This window comes from Podarcis erhardii (genome assembly GCF_964252035.2).
Source record: "Podarcis erhardii genome assembly, chromosome: 16".
NCBI lineage: Eukaryota > Metazoa > Chordata > Lepidosauria > Squamata > Lacertidae > Podarcis > Podarcis erhardii.
In genome coordinates, this window is record NC_138514.1 from 38,249,450 (window position 1) to 38,270,694 (window position 21,245).

Consider the following 21,245-nt stretch of genomic DNA (forward strand, 5'->3'; position numbering starts at 1 on the left):
TTCTATTACAGTCATACCTCATGTTACGTTTGCTTCATGTTACATTCTTTCAGCTTATGTCCTGTGGCGACCTGGAAATACTGGAAAGGGTTACTTCCAGGTTTCGCCACTCGCGCATGTGCAAAAGTGCTAAATCGTGCTTTGTGCATAAGCGCCAGATCGCACTGCGCACCTGTGCAGATACGAAACTTCAGGTTGTGCTCTTTTCATGTTGCGAACAGGCCTCCGGAACGGATCCCATTCCAACCAGAGGTACCACTGTATTATTATTATTATTATTATTATTATTATTATTATTATTATTATTCACTTATCTCGCAGTACAATTGCAAATAGACAATAATTATCGTAACGACAACCTGGGAGCAGAGGAGCGCAAGTAAGATGATAAAAAGGGGGGGCAGGGAACCAAGTCTTGTGAGGAACATTTTAGGGAGCTGGGGATGTTTAGCCTGGAGAAGAGGAGATTCAGAGGAGAAACAAACTTGTTTTCTCCTGCTCTGGAGGGTGGGTCTCGAACCCATGGCTTCAAGTTACAAGAAAGGAGATTCCGACTCAGCATCAGGAAGAACTTTCTGACTGTAAGAGCCAGACGACAGAGGGATGAAGTCCCTCAGATGGTGGTGGCCTTTCCTTCCTTGGAGGTGTTTAAGCAGAGGCTGGGGGTGGGGGTGGGGAGCTTGTCAGGGATGCTTTAGCCACGATTTGTGCATTGCAAGGAGCTGGACTAGATGAACCTCAGGAGTCCCTTCCACCTCTACAATTCTACGGGGATGAAAGATAACGGCAGAATCTGCTAGAAAGCCAGCTGTTGTGGAGACGTGGAGAGGTGTCGAATTAAGACTAGAGAGACCAAGGTTCCAGTCCCCACTCAGCCACGAAACTCCCTGGGTGGCCTTGGGCCAGTCACTGCCTCTCAGCCTAGCCTACCTTGCAGGGCTGTTGATAAAATGGGGAGAAGAACCATGTACGCCACCTTGAGCTCCTTGGCGGCAGGGTGGAATATAAATGTAATAAATAATAATAATGGGGTGTGGGGCAAGCAGGGGAGGCTGTGTGGGACTGAGAAAAGCAGCTATTTCTCAGCAACACTGGCCTACTTTATGGGGCTGCCGTCGAGATTTGCCGAGCACAAGGAGGCAAAGTACTTTGGTGAAGAGAAATTACCACTTTGACCCTACACGTGGTTACCACTGGAAAGTGTGTGTGTGTGTGTGTGTGTGTGTGTGTGTGTGTCTCAGTGAGTGAAATCGCTTCCGTTGTTTTGTCACAGGAAACATGAGCACCTGCACTCTCATTCACAGCAGAGGGAGCTCTGCAGGTCGCCCAGATACGAAGCCAACTCAAACTCGGCCCTTGCAGGAGCTGGCGTGAACCCGTGGCCCTGCGGCCGTTGTTTGGACTCCAATTCCCAGCACACCCAGCAGCCAGCATGGCCAGTGGTCAGGGACGGTGGAAGTCCGAGAGGGCACAGCCTGCAGCTGACTTCTTGGGCATCCTTATGGGAGGCTCCTTCTTCCTCACACCCAGGGAGGCTTCCCAAGAGGGGCAACGCCAACTCCTCTGCCGTCACCCAAGAAGCAATGGCCACCCGAGGGAAAACCTGGGAGCCAAATGCTGTCCGGGGACAGCAGAATGAATGCTTGGCATGGGGGAGGTTCAATCCCCAGGCTTGCTACCCAGAATTCGGTAGCAAGTGAAAATGGGGGAGAAAGACGCTTCTCTGCCAGAGATCCTGGGGAGGCTCAGCCGGTCAGAGTGGAACATGCTGGGCTAGATGGACAAGACAAAGCGCACAGCAGAAGAGCCTGGTGGATCAGGGCCCTTGTGGTCCAGCGTTCTCTTCTCACAGAGGCCAACTAGGTGTTCCCCTGGGAAACCCACAAGCAGGATTGAAGCACAAGGGCAGCAGCCTCCCCTCCTGCGCTTCCCAGCAACAGAGACTCAGAAGCATCCCCATCTCCAGCTGTGGAGGCAGAGCAAAGCCCTCGAGAGCCTCCTCCTCCTCCATGAATTTGCCTAACCCCTTTAAAAAGCCACCCAAGCTGTTGGCCATCATGGCCTCATGTGGGAGGGAGTTCCACAGTTTAACTGTGCGCTGCACTAAGAGGGACTTCCTTTCCTCTGCTCGGCATTTCTCTGACAACCTGCCTCAGTTTGTCAGGAGCCAATCCCTGGAGGACACGATTTAGATCGGGGGGCATCAGACCTCAATGCTAAACAGAACCTCCACAGGCAGAGGCAGTCTAGCCCTGAACTCCGGGCGGCAGTGGGAAAATGGCACGAATGGACTTGGCTGGGGACGAATTTGTTCTGATAAAGGAGGGCAGCTGCTGTGCTGGACGAGGAGGGCCAGACCTGCGTCACTGCTGCGGTGGCGCTCCCAGCCCCGGCCGGAGTGCTGACCCTCTCCCTCGCCCCCACCCGCCCCGCCCTCCAGAGCCGGCCTGGGAGGGGGAGGGAGGAGGAGGAGGCGGCTTCACACCCTGTGCCCTCCGCTCCAAACACAAGCCCAGTTGCTAACAATATTGGAATTCCAAAAGGCCTCGTAATGTAGGAAAAATAAAACAAACATCCTGCAGCCTTACCCAATCCTGGTAAACAGCTTCCCATGGGCATGGAGAAAACTCAGGACGAACCTTTTGTTCAGCTGCATGGGAAAGAGGGGGGGAAAGCAGAGAGAGAGAGAAAAGATGATGTTGAAGAAGATGAGAAAACAATTTGAACGCTCCCTTTTCCTGTGAACGAGCCCAGAGTCCCGGGTGACAGGATAACCTGGCCTGGGATGTGCAGAGGGGGGTGGAGGGGCGGCAGATGGGAACCAAATGTCTGTGCCCCGGCCCTCCAAGCGCGAGGGCAAGTGCCAGACAGCTGCATTTTTTGAGGGGGGAGCCGTGCTAGGCCCACGGCACCCTCTGCTGGTGGACAAGGTTCTCTGCAAGTGACGGGAGCATGTGTGCAAGGAATCCCAGGGGTGCCCACCTACCACCACTTTCCAGAGGGGAATGCGAGGGCAACACGTAAGGACCTAAGAAGAGCCTTGAGGCTGGGTCAGGCCAGTCCAACAACCTGTCCTCAGTGGCCAAAGCAGGACCTGAGCCCAACAGCAGCAACTCTCCAGTTGTCCCCATCCTCTGGTTTTCCGAGGCAGACTGTCCCTGGGCATGGATGGAGGTTCTGATTTCACAATAGGGCTTCCTAAGAGCCTGGCTGGAGCAGGCCAAAGGGGGCCCATCCAGTCCAGCCTTCCCAGTGGCCTTCCAGATACCCCAGAGGGAAGCCCGAGAGTGGGGCCTGGGCAATGACAACTCTCCCCATCCTGTTATTCACACCATCCCCGTAACGCATTCTTAAACCACTTGAACAGTCACGGCTTCCCCCAAAGTGTCCTGGGAACTACAGTTTGCTGGAGGGCGTCCTACAGGCTTGGCCTGAGGCAAAGGTCATTCTTAGGCTGAATGGGAGGTGCAATCACAGAATTGCAGAGTTGGAAGGGACCCGAGGCACATCTAGTCCAGCCCCTGGCAATGCAGGAATCCTTTGCCCAATGTGGGGCTCAAACCCACAACCCTGAGATTTAAGAGTCTCACGCTCTACCAACTGAACAAAACAGAGCAATGTATTAAAACCAATACATTCACTGGAACGACAACAAACTGCACATGGAGGAAACGCTGCCAGACAGAGAGAATCAAGGTGGCTTTTCCTCTGTTTTTGACATATTCTACCACCACCAACGCCCCTTTGCTTTGCCAACTCTCCTGTACTGACCCAACTGTGGCACAAATCCATTTCCAAGACAGTAACTGGCCCAGGAATCCCATATCCTGCCCCTCCTCGATTGTGCAAGCAGGCTGCCATGCAATGCTTGGAGCATGGTGGCAGGGGGTCAGACCCAACCAATTCCTACAGTAGGGAGGGACACACACAGAGCATGCAAATCCTGTCAATACAGCTCCTTGCGGGGAAGACCTGAGTTCAAATCCCTCATCTGGCCACAAAACTCCTTGAGTGACCTCAAGCCATCCACCAGCTTTCTCCTTTGGCCAGGCCTACATTACAGGGATGGTTGCAAGGAGAAACGTGGGGAACAGGTGTCCATTGCCCCGAGTGCTTTGGGGGAAAGGAAGGGGATGTAAATTAAATATAGGTGAAGCCTCAGATAGTTGGGGTTGGGGTGCAACCTGGGAAGAATGGAAGAGAAGCAGTGCAGAGCAGTGGTCAGAGCAGGGGGTTCACGATTACTGCATTGGTAAGCTTTTAATGTTTGATGCTTTATTATGCTTTTTTATGTGTTGGAAGCTTCCCAGAGTGGCTGGGGTAATCCAGCCAGAAGGGTGAGGTGGTGTTGTTGTTGTTGTTGACTCCTTATCGCTCCTGGATGCTGGCCATTCTGGCTGAGTTGCAGTCCTAAACACCTGGAGGGCACCAGGTTGGCTACCCCCTGGGCTAGGATCTGGGAGGGGCCAGGGTCCAAAATCCCCTGACGCTCAGCCCTAGGTGAGTCACTGCCTCTCTCTCAGCCCAGCCTGCCTCACAGGGTTGTTGGGAGGATAACGTGAGAACTTGTGGACATCCAACAAAGCGGAATGTTGGAAGATTCAGGACAGATGGAAGGAAGTCCTCTCTGCTGCAGGATGCAGCGGCAATGGCCACCGACTTGGATGCTTTTAAGAGAGGATTGGACAGATTCATGCAAGAGGAGAGGGCTATCGATGGCAACCAGCCATGAGGCTTCCGGACAGCAGTTGCTGAAAATTGCAGGAGGGAAGAGGGCTCCTGGGGTGGGGTGGTGCTTGGGGGCTCCCCCTGTGAGAAGAGGAGGCTGGGCTCGGTGGGCCACTGACCTGATCCCGCCGCCAGGCTCTTCTGATATTCCTATGCTAGTGCGGGAGAATCGCACACACCACCCTGAGCTGCTTGGAGGAAAAGCAGAATATAAATGTTGCGATGATGGTGGTGGTGGTGCTCTGGGGAGGGAACAGAAGGGCAAGGAAAGCCCCTTCCCGGCTCCCTCTGAGCGTGCGTGCCTGCCGCCCGCCTCCCGCGTGACCCCGATGAGCTCAGCCCTGGGAAGAGGCCGGTGGGAAGGTTCAAGGGCAGGCCAGCGGCTGCTCTCCAAATGACTCTCTGCGTGGTTGTGCTCTTGGCGTGACTCACCTGCCGGCAGGGCCCCCCCTGGGAACCTCCTGCTTCTCACAGCCAGAGGGAAACGGAGCCCCCGGGAGAGGAAGTGGCACCACCTGCTGGTTGCGGCGGCTGCGCGAGGCGAGGGGGAGGAGGGGGGGCACACATGCACTTCCCCAAAGCGGTGGAGGGATGAGAAATGCGCCCCCGGTGCCCCCCGCCACAAAACACGGAGAGCAAAGAAGACAGCCCAGTGGCTGCCCTTTCTCATTGCCTCAACAACCCATTTATGCAGAGGGGGTTCCCCCATCTCCTGCTACCCCATACAGAACACACCAAAGCAGACTAGTCCTCAGTGAGGAAGAGGTCACGGACGGCACTTGTTGTTTGGGCGGGGTGTACGGAGGGGCAGCTCGGCTGAGCCCAGGCCTGGATATTCGTGTGGCTTTTTGTTTACATTGCGCTCCGCTTTGCAACTGTTAATGCATTATCTTGGAATGTTGTTTTATTTCAAATCTGTGCGTTCTCATGAGCTGCTTGCGCGTGGCTCCGTCATGGGAAAGCAGCACACAAAGAAAGACACTACGATAAGGCTGAAGATCGTTCACCCGCTCACGCGTTTCAATCTGAAACACTTGGGAGCAAAACTTCCCAGGGAAAGCTGATTAGGGGAGGTTTGTACAATCATGAGTGTGACTGATGGTGACGAGGGTGCCGTGAGCTCCTTTTCTAAGTAACTCTGATTCTGGGGGTGGGGAAGCGCCCAAAGCAGGCAATATGAATAAAAGCAATGCCATATCTACAGGAAGGACATAAGGACACAAGGTCAGCCATCACATTATGAATTTACCAAACGGTGGAGTCGCTCCTGAATGTGGTATCTAAAACTCTTGCTAATAATAAGAATAATTTTATTAATTATATAGCCTGTCCATCTGACTGGGTTGCCCCAGCCATTCTGGGTGGCTTCCAACAAAATACAAAAACACAGTAAAACTTCAAACATTAAAAACTCCCAATAGCTAAATGGTTATCAGACTTCGAAAGGCTGCTTTCGCAAGATTAGGTTCATCAGTTTTGTTGAAATAATAATTAAACTAGCTAGCTGTAATTGGATTTCAAATAAATGTGCAAGCAATTGTTACTGCTTTGAATTTTATTGTGTAATTATCTTCCTGAGTGTGTTGTGCATGTCACTATTCTGAATAATGCTTCTTACGGGGTAGGGTAGGGGGCCTTGAGCTTATGGAACCAAGGGGGCAGAAGCCCCCTCCCCCCCCCCCCATCGGGAACCACCAGCCTAATCCTTTACAGGAACCTAGGAAGAGTCCTGCAGCCGGTCCCCCCAAAGAGGACCATCCAACACAACATCCTCTGATTAGCAAGTAGGAACCGAGTGAATCAGCAACACTCTCCTCGCCTGCGACTCCCAGGAAGAGGAATATGGAGGCGTTTGTGTCTCCCAGAGGGGAGGCAGAGCACAGCTATTGTGCCGAGGAGCCACCGACAGCAACAGCCCCGGCTCTGAGCACTGATCCATCTGGCCCCAATCCGGGGGGCTGGGGCTCCGCGCTCGGCACCTGAGCCCCAGGATCCCTGGTGGGAATGAGGGCAGGCACCAAATAAGGGCAGGATTCCAGCACAGCTGCTCTGGTAGGGCTGGGATTAGGAGGAGGAGGAGGAGGAGGAGGAGGAGGAGGAGAGGCTGCTTCCAGTTAAAAATGGTTACTTCAGGTTTGGAAGCAGCACTCTGGTATCTGTTCTTTATCAAGCGAGGAGGCAAACTTTCCCCTCGGCAGCCACGACGCATCTGCGGAGCAGAGAAGGGTCGGCGGAACCAGCGCGGGGCAGCGGAAGGACAAGGCTTGTTTCTTTGCCAGGGGACCGGATGTGGGAGGGGAGGAAGCAGAGCCACGGATGTCACGGTGGGGGGTAGTTTGGGTGCCTGCTAAAAAAAAAAAAAAAAGTAACAAGGAAGAGCGAAGGGAGCAGATGCACCCAGGGACAAACCCAGCCGGGCTCAGTGGAGAGACGTGTTTGTCTGACCGGTTGGCACAAGAGCCCCCTCCAGCCTCAGGCCTCCCTTGGGAAATGGGTGGGCCAGGAGAGCAGCGCTTCCTCCAACCTCCTGAATGCTCACAAACATCAGGAGAGGCCTGGAGCAGCAGCTGGATCAGGCCCTCTTACCCAGGACCCTGTTCTCACAGTGGCCAAGCAGATGCCCCCATGGGGCATGGGGCACCGGAGGCAACAGCTGCCATGTTCTTCCCACTTGGAATTCCAAGCCAATTTTCACAAATGATGTTTTGGGGGGAAATCAGAATATTGTGCCTTTATTGTCACCCATCCTGATTATCCTGTGATGAAGGGCGGGGTGCATATCTTTTAATACATAAATTAATAAAACCAATGTATTGTGATTTAGTTATTCACTTAAAAAAAATCAAACTGTAGCACTTCCACATTAAGCAGAGCAACCTGCTACTGGCCCTAGAATCCAACATCCTAAACCTCTTGGTTCCTTCTTTCAAAAGAAAAAAATAGGTTCCTAGTCTGATGATTATTGATAAACTGGGGTGCATGTGGGGAACACTGAGGGAGGGAATGGATTCAGAAGCCAGAGAGGGAGGGGGGAGGATCCAGAGTGGCTGTGGCTACAGAAGGGAGGGATTCTGTGATCTACAGAGTACTCCCCACAGGTTGATGCAGAGAAGAAACGAGCAAATATAAGCCAACAACCAGGGCACAAAAATGGGACAGTTTTTCAGTTTACACACACACACACACAACCACAACACAACCACAATGCAAGTGGCTGCAAATGCCTGCACAGCCCTTGGAGCTGAGGGCCTCTGCAGAATTGGGTTCCTGCCTGGTCCTCTCCTGGGTCAAGGGAGCCTGGCACCCTCCTGCCATGCCCAGCGGCCCACTTCTCCAGCCAACCAGCTCCCCAGTAGTCACAGCAACCTGCCTTCTCTCCTCACTTTTAAAATTAAGACGCTGAGCCTCTTTTCTCTTTTTTTGGCCTTTGCGTGCCTGGAAACTCTCGCTTCACCTCACCCCGGCCTCCTTGTGGGTGGCAGCGAAAGGTCAAGTGGGGCCGGAAGGAAGGGGAAGGGGGGCAGGCTCCATGCAAGGCTGCCCTGAAGAGGGCTGCAGGCAGCAAGGAGCTCAGCCCCAGCAGGGAGCAGGAGCAGCGCTCGGTGGGACAGTTTCCCCAAAAGCCTGTTTCGCTCCCTAGACGCAGAGCACCAGGGAGGAGGGCTGGGTGCAGCTGGTGGCTGGGAGGCGGAAGGGGACGGGGGTGAGCCAGGCGCTGCCTCCAGCGCAAGGCGCTGCGTGCCGAGAGTCACGTCCCCAAGCCCGCGGGGGCCGGGCATGTGGTTTCCGCGTCTAACCAGCCCAACTGCAGCCTGGCACCCGCGGCTTCCTCCTCGGAGAACTTCTCTCTCCGTTAGAGGAAAGAGACCAAACCTCAGGGCTCAAAACAAAAACGGGCCGGGCGTAAAAATAAAAGCTGAGGGGTGGTTTTGGTGACCGGGTCAAAGGAGCTAGAGGAGGAAGAGGGGGAGAGAGAGAGAGAGATGAAGCACACACAGCAGCACTCTGGGTTGCCCGTCACGGCACCAGCGAAGGAGGCTGGGGGGAGCAGAGCCTCGCTCTCTCTCGCCTGGGAACCTGCTTCGCAAACAGAAAGGAGGGGGGAACCCCCAGCGCTCGCTGAGTCAACCTCCAGGGCTTTCAGCAACTGCTCTCTGCAGGCCTGGCACAGCAGGCCAAAAGCACAGTGCTGTCCCTGCCAGCAGGGCACCCACAGGGTGACCCCGAGTCAGTGGGATCCCAGGAACGCGCAAGTCCAGGCAGGTGGGGGTGTGTGAAGGGGAGTCCCCCCCCCCAAGGTCGGGCTCCAGTGCTATGAAGAAAGAGCTGTTCGAGTGTGGAAGGGACTCCCCTTGGGAGGTGTTTGACTCTCCTTCCTTGGTGGTTTTTAAGCAGAGCTTTGCTGGCCATCTGTCAGGGATTTTTTTAGCTAGCTGAGATTCCTGCATTGCAGGGGGCTGGACTAGATGGCCCCAGATGGTACTTTCCTACACTACAATTCTATTGTTCTATGAAAGCCAGGCACCCCAGGGAACCTCCATGAGCCCAACGGGCGGAAGGCTTAAAGTGACAGTTGAGCACCGACTCAACTGCCATTGGCAGAAGAAGGGCTAGAGGTCAGGGGCAGAGAGCACCTGCCGGGCATGCAGAAGGTCCCTGGCTCAATCCTTGGCAGCATCTCCAAGAAAGGCTGGGAAATGCTCCTTGCCTGAAACCCTGCTGCCAGTCCGTGTAGGTGACACTGAGCTAGTTTGACTTGGAATAGGAGCCACTAACCCGTCTTTTTTCCTCCAAGGAGCTCAAGGCGGTCCTACAGTTCTCCTTCCCACCTCCCATTTTATTCACACAACAATCCTGTGAGGTCAGGCTGAAACTGAGCGACTGTCTTCCAAGGTCACCCAGTGAGCTTCATGACAGAGGGCTGATTTGAACCTGGGTCTCTCCCAGGTCCTGGTCCAACACTGCTGTTGTTATTATTGCTACTGAATTGTATGTTAAATGCTTCTCTGTGCTGTGAGCCACGTAAAACATTTATCGGGAAGAAACACCTTTAGCAAAGGAAGTTATTCTGAGCTGGGGGTTGGGGTTGGGATAAGAGTGCCTGAAGGCCGTACGTGTCCCGGTCGACTGGGGTTGGCCTAATCCTGCAGTCAGCCTGCCTCCTCCGCACCTTGGAGCCCCTCCTGCCCCAGCGGGGACCAGAGCACCCGCGTGACTTTGGGCATGTGAGAGCGGAGGCAAGGCCTTGTCCCTACGTGCTACGCAAGACATTCTCCCAAGGCAGCTCGGGACGGGGGTGGGTGGGAAGGCAGAAGTGGCCAGGAACACCCCTGCCACAGACAGACCCGCCTCTGCATTCTGCTGGCTCCAGTTCCCCTGTGAGCGGCACAGAGCAGAGCATCTCAGCGGAAGAGGGTTGCCCCCCCCCCAGCAACATGTCAGCCTGTCCTGCATAGCAAGAAGAGCAGCGCCATCCAGTGGCCAGAGGGAGCCTGGCAACAGAAGCTCCTCTTGGCCGACTTGTACACATATGTATACACACTCATCTACCCATCCTGGGAAGTCATGTGGTGCAGCGGTGAGAGTGCCAGAGGACGGAGTCGGTGGAAGAAGATTGGAAAAAATTTAAAGTTTATCTTCAGAAATATTGTAAAATTAAGGAATGTTAGAAAGATGTTGGAATAGAAATATGTGGTTTTAGCAGAAAAGATATAAAGGATTAAGTAAAAATGAATTGGTGAAAGAAGAGAATGCAAAATCACAATATATTAAGATAAATTATTAAGATAAAAACAAAGCTGGAAAGGATTTGCTGAAATATCTAACTGAATTAGAATACAAAAATGGGAGGTGTGAGGAGGTCAAGGAAGTAAGTGAATGAAAGCAAGTGATGTAAAGGTTTGATCTGGTGTTTTTTTCAATTGTTTGTATTTTTTCTGTCTTTTTTCTTTTTTTTTTCCTTTTTCTTTTTTCTCTTTGTAATCTTTAAAATTTGAATAAATATTATAAAAAAAAGAGAGTGCCAGAGGACGAGGGCCTGGGAGAAACCAGGGTTCAAGTCCCCACTCAGCCACAAAGCTCAGCCCAAGTCCCTCAGGCTAACCCACCTTATGGGGTTGTTGCGGGGATTAAACGAGGAGGGCGGGGAATCCTGGGAGGAAAAGGCGAGACATAAGTGCAATAACCAAACCAATTCCACAAGGGGCAACACTCTTTACATGATGCTACACGGATTTCAGCCGCACGGACGGTACTCACATCGCTGGGGCTGAGGCTGCCGAGGCCGTTGTCCTGCTCCGAGTCCCGCCCGGACTCGTGCCCCTGGCTGGCGTGGGGGTGCGAGGGGTGGATCCAGAGCTCCAGGCGGGTGGCATCATCCCCAGAAGGCCGGAAGGCCGACTTCTTGCCTTTACTCTGCCGGCTGGGGCTCTTCTTCTGCTCCACCTGCTCCGGGAGGGAGAGGCACCATGGTCAGGGTGGGTGCTCCTGGGCAGAGAGGGAGGCTGGGGGCGAGGAAAGGGGTCCGCAGCCCTCCCCCCACCCCTTACCTTCCGCTTGGTCTCCTCGAAGAGGCTCATGAGGCTCTCCTTGGCAGTGAGGATGGGGTTGCTGGCCGCAAGGCTGCGCATGTAGTAGTAGACTGCATCCAACTTCCTCCTCTGCAAAGACAACAACAGGAAGATCCCCTTACAAGATAGTACCCTACAGAGGGGCGATTGGGGGGATCCAAAGGGAACACCCTCCTCCTTGCTGAGAAAGGGGAGGTGGCAATGGAAGGAGAGGGGAAGATGAAGCTTCTAGGACTGCAACAAACACAAGCCCCACAGGATAAAGCTCTTTGCCAGGGGCGTAAGAAGAACCTGTTAGATCAAGCCAATGGCCCAGCATCCTGTTCTCGCAGGGGCTGAACAGTTGCCTGTAGGCAACCAGGAGGCAGGATCCTCTCCTGTAATCTCCAGCAAGTGGAATCCGGAAGCATTGCTGCCTCTGACCATGGAGGCAGAGCAGAGCCATTGTAGCTAGTGAGCGGCTTTACATTGAGAGTTTTACTGCTATTTCTTTTAGCCACATTGGTCTGTATTTACAATTCTGAGTTATCACAAGATGGCCAATGACTGGTAATTTTCCTATGCCTTAGTTACCGTACATCTGTGGTAGGTGGAGCTTCATGCTCTTTTGGTGAATAATAATAATAATAATAATAATAATAATAATAATAATAATAATAATAATAATAATTTCTTATTTATACCCCACCCATCTGGCTGGGCTTCCCCAGAACACTAAAATTGGGCGGCTTCCAACAGAACACTAAAATACAATAACCTATTAAACATTAAAAGCTTCCCTGAACAGGGCTGCCTTCAGATGTCTTCTAAATGTCAGGTAGTTGTTTTTCTCTTTGACATCTGTTGGGAGGGCATTCCACAGGGCAGGTGCCACTACTGAGAAGGCCCTCTGCCTGGTTCCCTGTAACTTCATTTCTCGCAGGGAGGGAACCGCCAGAAGGCCCTTGGAGCTGGACCTCAGTGTCCGGGCTGAACAATGGGGGTGGAGACGCTCCTTCAGATATACTGGACCAAGGCCGTTTATGGCTTTCAAGGTCAGCACCAACACTTTGAATTGTGCTTGGAAATGTACTATATTAATATTATATAGTAATATTTTATGCTAGAAATGATTTTGTAAGGATGTGTAAAAAATATTTTTCACGTGATATTCTTTAGTGATTTTCATTGTGTTATTATCTTCCTTAGTGGGTTGTGCAAATTCTGAATAATGCTTTTTATAGAGTAGGGGTTCCTGAGAATGAGTTTTAGAACCAAGGGCTTGGGGCCCTGAAAAAGTTTGGGAACCACGGCTCTAGACTCTCTTGCAAAGGAACTCCTGCTAGCTCAGAGAATAGAGAGTAGTCTCTCCCAACCTTGAAACCCTAACAAGTTTTTGGACTACAACGCCCATCAGGAGGGACGCCAGGTTGGGGGAGACCGACACAGAGTGTTTCTGTTTTCCAGTGGTGCTACTAAGGACCTCAATCAGAAATGAAGTGGCTCCTAATAAATGGCATATATATTCCTGGGCACCTTGTTCCAACACCCCTTACGCTGATCGGGGGGGAAAGCAGGAAGCCCCGTTTCTGATAAAGTCACACAGATGTGACTCAGCCACATCTAGGGCTGCATCCTTTAGAGCAAAGGAAGTTGCTTTATACAGAGTCAGACCACTAGGTCTGCTTAGCTCACTGCTGTATACGCTGACCGGCAGCCGTGGCTCTCTAAGGTCTCAGGCAGGGAGCCCTTCCCAGTCTTTGAACCTGGGACATTCTGCACACAAACCTGGCACCTTGGTACCCAGCAGCTGGTCTAGATGGTTTAATTAATTTAATAACAATTAGATACTCCTTGCTTTAAAGAAACCAAAGGATTTATAAAAAAGGGGGGGAAACAAGAAACTTATCAACAAGAAAAAAATAGTAACAGTAATTTAAGACCTTTTGAAAAGCTAAAATAAAACCGCATGAACTAAAACCACATGAAAACTCATGCCAACTTAAATTTCAAAAATCAGTTTAATCATTAGTTAGCCTTCCACCAGAACAAGGACACGCCTTCCTAGCACCATGGTCTATCTACACGATGTACGATTTGTCCACGATAAGCCTCACCCAGCGAATTTATGTCCACAGACGTGGAGCTTCCTCATGCCAAGGTACTTGCAATGGGTTTTGAGTACAGAGGCCTGAAAATAAACGAGGGCTTCCGTCCCGAAGGGGGACCTGCAGCTCCCTCAGATCTTTGGACCAGAAGCTGTGCTGCATGGTCACGCTGCAGGAATAGAAAGCTAGCAAACTCTGTACATCTAATGAACCTTATTGACAGATGTTTGAGGAATTATCCATTTCAGTCAGTAAGTGAAAAAAGAAGTGATGCCCACATTTTCATAAATGCTTATAAAGTCTACTAGTAATTATTTTTGACAGCTGAATTAATTCGTCTAACGAAATATTAGCGATTTGGGAAATAGCTGCCATGCATCTGAAACACTGGCAAAATAATTAAGAAATGTAAGCATTTTTCACGAGTGAAGCGAGCCGATGCCTCTCCTGGTGCCGTGAGGCTCACAAGCCTCCTGTGCGTGGACCACCCCGGCTCTCTCCCTCCCTGCATCTCTCTTACCGTGTAGACAGCCAAGAGGGCCAGCTGGTTGTACGGGCGTCCGTTCTTGGGGGCGATGTGCTGGGCCTTCAAGTACCAGCTGGGGAGGCAAGAGAGCAGAGTGACTGACAGACTAGGCTGCATCGGGGCAGGAGACCTGGAGTGGAGAGGCTGCCACTGGCAGAGTCCTCTCCTAGGTCCTGCCAGTGGCTGTGGCAGAGATGGGGACAGCGTGACCCTGGGGAGCTGGAATTCCAGCTATATCTGAAGTGTGGCCACACGGACCCCGTCCCACGCAAAGAAGTTCCCCAAGAACCCCTCTGGGATGCTATGGTTCTCTCTCCTCTCAAAACCGACGTTTGTTATCCAGCCTTATCCCCTTCCCCACCACTGGCACCAAGTCCCAAAAGTATGTTGTAACTGCACCTGCTCATATCAACCCTTTTGCCCCTTCCCTTCCATCTACTCAACTTTCTCAACGTTTAGACTGCAGGCTCCTGGAAGGAGAGAGGGAGTGGCTCCTCAGGACAGTTTCAGGCAGCCCTGCCTGGAGATTGAACCTGGGACCTTCTGCATGCCAAGCAAGTGTTCTGCAGCTGAGCTACAGCCCTTTCCTGCCTTGTACTGAGTCTGACCAGCTGAATATTGTCCACATCGACTCTCCAGGTTCTCTGATTAGGAACAGTCGCAGGCCGACCTGAACCTGGGGCTTTCTGGACACAAAGCAGGAGCTCTATCCCATGAAGCAACACAGTCCCTTCCCCTCCAGAGGGGCCTCCAGGACTTCCTCCCTCCCTACCTGCGTGCCTTCCCGTAGTTGGCCGTGTCGCTGCTTTGCTCTCGGTATCTGCAGATGTCTCCTTGGCAGATCAGGCTCCTCTGGGCGCTGATGAGGGCATATTTAACCTGGGGGAGAAGAAACAAGCCCATCAGTTGCAAGAAGGAGGGAGGGAGAGCTGGGGAGAGGCCTCTGCCGGAATCCAAAAACTCTTCCCTCGTATTTTAGATGGAGGCTGTGAGTGGCAAGTCTAGTGTTCCAAAGGATATATGCAACCCACACAAACAGTTATTTTAAAAATGAAGCCAATCTCCTCTTTGCAGGTCTCAGCTGTGACATTGTTCCCTGCCTCCCTTGCAAGATTGAGCACCTGCCCCTTGCCGAGTGATGGGGAAAGGCAGGACTGCCCCCCCACCCAGCTCCAGCATCCTAGTTCGTTTTTGACAAGGGCAAAAGGAGATTTGATCTCCAGCTTAAAATGGAGACATGGCCAGGCTTCAGCACACCTGCTTCCTTCACCAGGGAAAAGCGCTGAGCTCCCCTCTGCCCAAAGAGGGGGTCTCCTTTACCATCCGTCTTCCAGGGACCCCCAGAGGGCCTGATCAACAAAGCTTCCCCCTGACAGACCCAGGCCCTAGCCAGGACTCACCACCTTCCGCAGGGGCTTGCTGCGCACAGCCATGCCGTCCATGTAGTCCTCCAGCTTGAACTGGTACGTCGCTTGCAGCTTCTGCAGCAAACTGTCGAAGAAATCGCTGCCCTGAGACCCAGGAGAGAGAAAGTGAAAAGGGATGGGAGAGTGTGTGAGTGAGTGGATGTGGAAGGAGTACTTGAAGAACACATGCCCTGGATTCAGAATCTTCTGATGGAATAACAGCACCCATAAGAAGAGCCCTGCTGGAGTTGACCCAAAGCCTGTCCAGCTCAGCATCCAAGGCATCTGTGCTTCCCACATTGCAGGGGGCTGGACTAGATGACCCTTGGGTTCCTTTCCAACTCTATTAGTCTACAATTTTACCTCTAGTTCAGAGCAATCCTGACCGCCACCAGTAATAGACTTGGGGGGAAGAAAAAAAAAAAGACTTGGGGACAAGCTGGTTCACTAACCAACTCCTGGGATTCCACCACGGTCCTTCTGGGTGCCCACAAACAAGAGTGCAGCCTTGGAATCACCCAACACAGGCTGTTTATGCCATAAAGTGGGAAGGGATCCAGAGCCTTTGTGCGTTCAGCACTTGTCAGTGGGCCACAGGAAGCTTTGTGAACAGCTTGGAGCTGAAGTCATCAGAATGTCAGAAATCCATGCAGCTGGATCTGGTGAAAGGGGGCCCAGCTCGTCCATGATCCTATTCAGAGGAGACAAGCAAATGCCCCCAAAGCAAAGTTCACCAGCAGAACTCCCTGCCCTTGAGCCCCTGCAGCTGGATTCAGAAACATGCTGCCTCCAACAGCAGAGGGAGAAGGAAGACTTAGCCACCCCTGTGAATTTGTCTCATTTTATTTTTTAAAAAAGCCATCAGTACAAATGTAATAGGAGCCCTGCAGCAGCCGGATTGGGCCAAAGGGGCCCCATCTAGTCCAGCCTCCTGTTCTCACAGTGGCCAATCAGACGCCCCAAAGGGAAGCAGGAGCTGAGGGCAACAGCTGAGCTCTCCCTGCTTGTGGTTTCCCAGGAGCTGGTTTTGAGAGGCAGGTTGCTGGTGACAGTGCAGAGGTGCACCAGGAGGTTCTGCTTGGGCTACAGCAGCCTGGCCTAGCCTGTTAGCCTCCAGACAGTTTGGGCTCCGATGTCTATGCTGGCTGGGGCTGATGGGAGTTGCAGTCCAAAATATCCAGAGAGGGGTGCCCGGTTGGGTAAGGCTAGGCTGCAAAACATTTCTGCCTTTACACACTATTTGCTATGTGTTGGGAGACAGACACAGCTTTTTCTTCCTTACATAACGGGGTCATCATGCTAACATAAGCTTTTCATTTCCGTGTGTTTTTAAAACCACCATATTTGGGGTCAGGCGTACTACCCCGACCCTTGGGACAGTGCACTCCCCCTGGCGCCAGGCCACAGGGCTCAGCCTCAGGTGTCCTTACCTCGTCCAGGATCTGGAGCAGCTTGGTGCGGATCTCCTGGGTGTTCTCCCCAAGGGGATCCTTGAGCAGCTGCCGGAACTTCTCGATAACCTGGTAGAAGGCGTTCTTCCACAGAAGCTGGTCCACGTTCTGGGCGTCAGCAAACTCGATGTCGGTCAGCAGGCAGCGCTTGTACAGCTGCAGCATCTCCACCCTGGAAAGGGCCACAGCTAAGCCCAGGGGCTTCCACCTCAAACACCCCCCCCTTACAGTTCATCTCTTCCACAGGACTCTACTCAGACCCACAATGGGGCAAATTTAAGAGGAGCTCAGTAGCTGAGTTGGATCAAAGACTCGCCCGAGTTCAGCACGCCATTTCCCCCAAAATGGCCAACCAGAGGCCTCTTCTGGGAAGTCCATTAATAGCACAACCCCAACTGTTGTAACTCCCCAGGCAAAAGCAGCAGATTGCCTCTCCGTGAGGGATTCCACAGACAGGACTTATCGTCTTCCACTAACCGGCTTAGCCCCCCTTTAAAGCCTCCTTGGACATCTTCTGACAATGAACCCCATTAATTAGCAATGCCCTGTTTTGGAGTACAGGCAAAATACATTATTCGCCTAGGCTTCTGGTTTTTAACTGGGAGGGCAGCTGGATACGTCCGTGACCTTGGTGGTTGTGTTCATCCTTTAAGAAAAGAGACTAGGGCTTGTTGCTTTTGAATGGATGTGTGGACCAGTATTTTAGGTTTCATTTACTGTTGTTTTTCTATCTGATCTTAATGTCTTTATTTTTGTCGCGTAAATCACTTTAAGACAAGCAAATGCAAAATGCAACTAATGAATATAAAAGCAATAATGACCTGCAAAAAGGCCTTCCTTTCACTCCTTTTATCTTCTCTTAAGAATCCAACAAATGAATGGAGGGTAAGGCTACCAATGGCTACTAGCCGCCTTGACTATGTTACACCCTCCACTGCCAGAGGCAGCATTATTGATTTGTATTCTGCCTTTTACTCCATGGAATTCAGGGTGGCCTACATGGTTCTCCTGCTCCTCATTTAATCCTCACAACAACCCTGTGAGGCAGATTAGGCTGGGAGGCAATGACTCACGGAGTGACTCAGCCAGTGAGCTTCGTGACTAAGAGGGGATTTGAACCCTGTTCTCCCAGGTCCTAGTCCAAGGCCTCTTTACTAAGCGCCTGGAGGCGACTTGCAGGGAATCTTAAATGGGGAGAATGCTGCTTTTATGCGATGGTCCCACTTGCTTTTGGCCTTCTCCTGGTGGCATCTGGGTGGCTCCTGTGAGGAGAGGGTGGTGGACACAATGGACCCCCTTTAGCATGATCCAGCAGCTAGGCCGTATCCTTATGGCCAAAGTTAAAGAGCACCCACCGTGGTTTCCCCTGCAAGCTGCCTGGCTCTTAGAGCAGCAGGTGAAAGCAGCTGTGATGCCAAGACCCCTCCCCAAACCCACCTCCGGCCAACCAGCTCCCGCCCCCTCTGCCAGCACCCACCCTCGTCCAAGCCCTCGCACCTGAGCTGCCCCATCTTCTCCAGGCCCTCAGGGCTGAGCCGGTCCCGGGACAGGAGGTTGCTCAGTTGCTGCTCCAGGTTGCTGGCTTCGCGGAGGATCTTGCTGAGATCCTGCTGCTGCAGGCTGCGCACCTGCTGCTCCATCTCGGGGCTGAGGGGCCCAGCCAGGAGGGGGCTGCACAGGTAGGGCTCAGCCTGCCCCGGGTAGCCTGGCGGGTAATAGGTGCCCGGGTAAACCCCGTTAATGGCACCGACCTGATAGGGGAGGGAGTACCCGGCGTAGGGGTAGGAGGGGGCTTGGCCTGCTGCCCGCCCGTAGTAGTAGGGGTTGTCCGAGTTCTGGAAGCGGTAGTAGGAGGCCTGGGCCTGGCGGGTGTCCCCCCGAGGCGGAGGGGCCGCCTCATCGTCCGTGTCGAGGAAGTGCAGCTGGGAAGCCTGGCTCTTCAGGGCTGGCTTCTGCTCAGGGTTGTTGGGGTCCCACAGCCGGCGGGCGGTGCCCCCTCTGCCCCTCCCCCTGGTCCCCTTGCCCAGGCCGCCGCTGAAGAGGAGCCGCGGCCCTGAGTGGGGGGCTTCGGGGGAGCCGGCACCACTGGCGGTGAGGTCCGTGTTGGCCGGGAGGACCAGGATGCCACGGCCCCTGCCCTGGGGCTCCCGGCTGGAAGAGCCCTTCCCCACTTCGGCGGCCTCCGTGGAGTCGCTCAGGCTGGCCTCCGAGGGCTTCCGCTTGCGCCACTCTGCCTCAGAGGGCTCCCCCCGCCCGCTGCCCCTGCCGCCCGCTGGGGCTCCCTTGGCCTCCCGCCCGCCGGTGCCCCGGGAGAGCCAGCTGTGCTCCAGACAACTCTTGGCTGCCTCCGAGTCCCTGCTGGAGCCACGGGCTGCCTCGGCCTCCTCCTCTTCCACCTTGTCTTCATCCAGAGAGTCCGTGGAGGAAGCGGAGAGCTGCTTCCGGGGACGGGGCCTCTCCTTGGGTGGTTCCTGGCGCTTCCGCCCGGCCTCTGCCTCCCCGCGGGCCCCGTCAGCGCTGTTGTTGCTCCCAGCCGAGCTGGTGCTGCAGGTGCGGTAGCGGTTCCGCCGCTTGTCCGAGCGCGAGTAGCGCTTTGGGGTGCTCTGGGCCTTGCTATGGGCAGCTGCCTCCTCACCTCCTTTCCGGACCCGCTCGGCCCGCCTGCCCTTCTCCCCGCCACGGAGGAGCTTGGCCCCCTCCTGGCTCAGGCCCCCTTCCTGCCCCTCAGGGGCCGCTGGCTTCCTGTAGCCCTTCCCAGCGTCCCTTTCGGGCTCTTCACCCCGCTCCCCCTTTGCGGGGGGTTCCTCGGCCGCCAGCTGGGGGACAGCGGGCTCCTTGGAGGGGACCTGCAGGCGCTTCCCTGGCTGGTAGATCTGCTGGTCAGGCTTCTTGGCTCGCCGGATGATACGAGGACACCAGTCCTCAGGGGAGACCCCCGGATCTTGTGGGGCCCCTGCCTCGGCAGTGCCTTCCAAGAGGCCGTTGGGCTGCTGCTGGCTGCTTCCTCTGGGAGGGTCCTGAGGGGCTGGGGACTCTTCCTTGCTGGGAGCAAGGGGAGCTCCTCTGTCGCCAGCCAGGGCGCCTCCTTTGGCCTCCTCCTGCTTGGCTGAGAAGCTGAGCTTGTTCCGCAGTCGGGAGAGGCCTGGCTTGTAGATCTCGAGGTCAGGGCGCCGATTGTCCTTGCGGTGGCGAGGCTCCTTTGTGGTCTCTGCAGAGAAGGAAAAACACAAGGAGGTGGTCAGCCTCGGAGCGGATAAGAAGCATCGGGGGAAATCAGGGACATGGTTGTGGGCTTTGCCTAGGGAGCAAGAGAGCCAAAGAGGCAGGGGAAACAGTGAGCTGTGACCAACACATAGCAGGACCAGCACAGGGCCAAGAGGAAGATGTCTGACTGAGCAGACCTGGTGCCAATTCACTTCCCTTCGGAGTCAAATCACTGGTCCACCCAACTCAGTACTGCTAACACATACTGGAAGAGCCTCTAGAGTAGTGATGGCCAAACCTGGCCCTCCAGCTGTTTTGGGACTACAATTCCCATCATTCCTGACCACTGGTCCTGTTAGCTAGGGATGATGGGAGTTGCAGTCCAAAAACAGCTAGAAGGCCAAGTTTGGCCATCATTGCTCTAGAGCAGTGTTTCCCAACCTTGGGCCTCCAGCTGTTTTTGGACTACAACTCCCATCATCCCTAGCTAGCAAGATCAGTGGTCAGGGATGATGGGAATTGTAGTTCAAAAACAGCTGGAGGCCCAAGGTTGGGAAACACTGCTCTAGAGCATTTCAAGCAGGACTCTCTCACAGGGCAGAGAGCGGGAATGCTATTTCTCAAGTAGCACAGCTCCCCATCGCTGAGGGAGGACTGGAAGCATCCCCTCCCTGACATCCTGGAGAGCTGCTGCCAGCCAATGTCGGCAATACTGAGCTGGATGGACATTTTCCTACGGACATGAATATGTTTCCTTCTGACCCACCCTCTTGGTCCCCACTTCAGTTCTTTGGGGTTCACCAAGTGGCTGCTTGGCCACCTCACAAAACTGACATTGACAGTTACAAACTTAAGAGTTTCTCTTTTATCTGCCCCCCCCCATGCATGGCGCTTCCCATCACATCCCACCCAAACGGCCACTTCCATGGTGACGTATTGTTATAAAGCTTCCCAGAGACGCATCAGGAAGCCGCCTCTGCCCTGCCAGGTGCTTTCTTCAGACACAAAGTATTTTTCACGGGCTTCTCCCCATATGCGGCCCAAAGACGACACGTGCAGCCCCCACCCCATAGGAACCTCTTTGTGCCAATTCATTCAGGAAGCCAGAACAGACCTCCCACAGGGGAGAACATCCTGAGAGTAGCAGGGGGCTCCCACTGGTTGGCTCCCTGTGCCATTGCCAGCTGCAAGGCTGCCAGGAATGCCAGGTGGCCCTCCTCAGGTGTTCTGAGCTGGCAGGGATCGGAACCCCAAAGGAAGCAGTGCCCGTGACA

General features: G+C 53.7%; 1 protein-coding gene across 4 annotated transcripts in view; it reads right to left on the reverse strand.

The window, feature by feature from the left end:
• The window catches only part of SMG6 (SMG6 nonsense mediated mRNA decay factor), an 87,404-nt gene that overhangs the window by 63,814 nt on the left and 2,345 nt on the right, over positions 1 to 21,245 (reverse strand). For 2 of the 4 annotated variants that reach the window (XM_081843714.1, XM_081843713.1), the window contains exons 2-9: positions 18,265 to 19,975; positions 16,747 to 16,939; positions 15,311 to 15,421; positions 14,683 to 14,789; positions 13,905 to 13,983; positions 11,275 to 11,387; positions 10,987 to 11,179; positions 2,589 to 2,650 (exon numbers count right to left, since the gene is read on the reverse strand). In XM_081843714.1, the coding sequence (XP_081699840.1) occupies positions 2,589 to 2,650; positions 10,987 to 11,179; positions 11,275 to 11,387; positions 13,905 to 13,983; positions 14,683 to 14,789; positions 15,311 to 15,421; positions 16,747 to 16,939; positions 18,265 to 19,975 (2,569 nt within the window). Of the gene's footprint in view, positions 1 to 2,588; positions 2,651 to 10,986; positions 11,180 to 11,274; positions 11,388 to 13,904; positions 13,984 to 14,682; positions 14,790 to 15,310; positions 15,422 to 16,746; positions 16,940 to 18,264; positions 19,976 to 21,085; positions 21,236 to 21,245 lie in introns of those variants that run through there. The other 2 variants (XM_081843716.1, XM_081843715.1) reach the window with 2 other exon arrangements.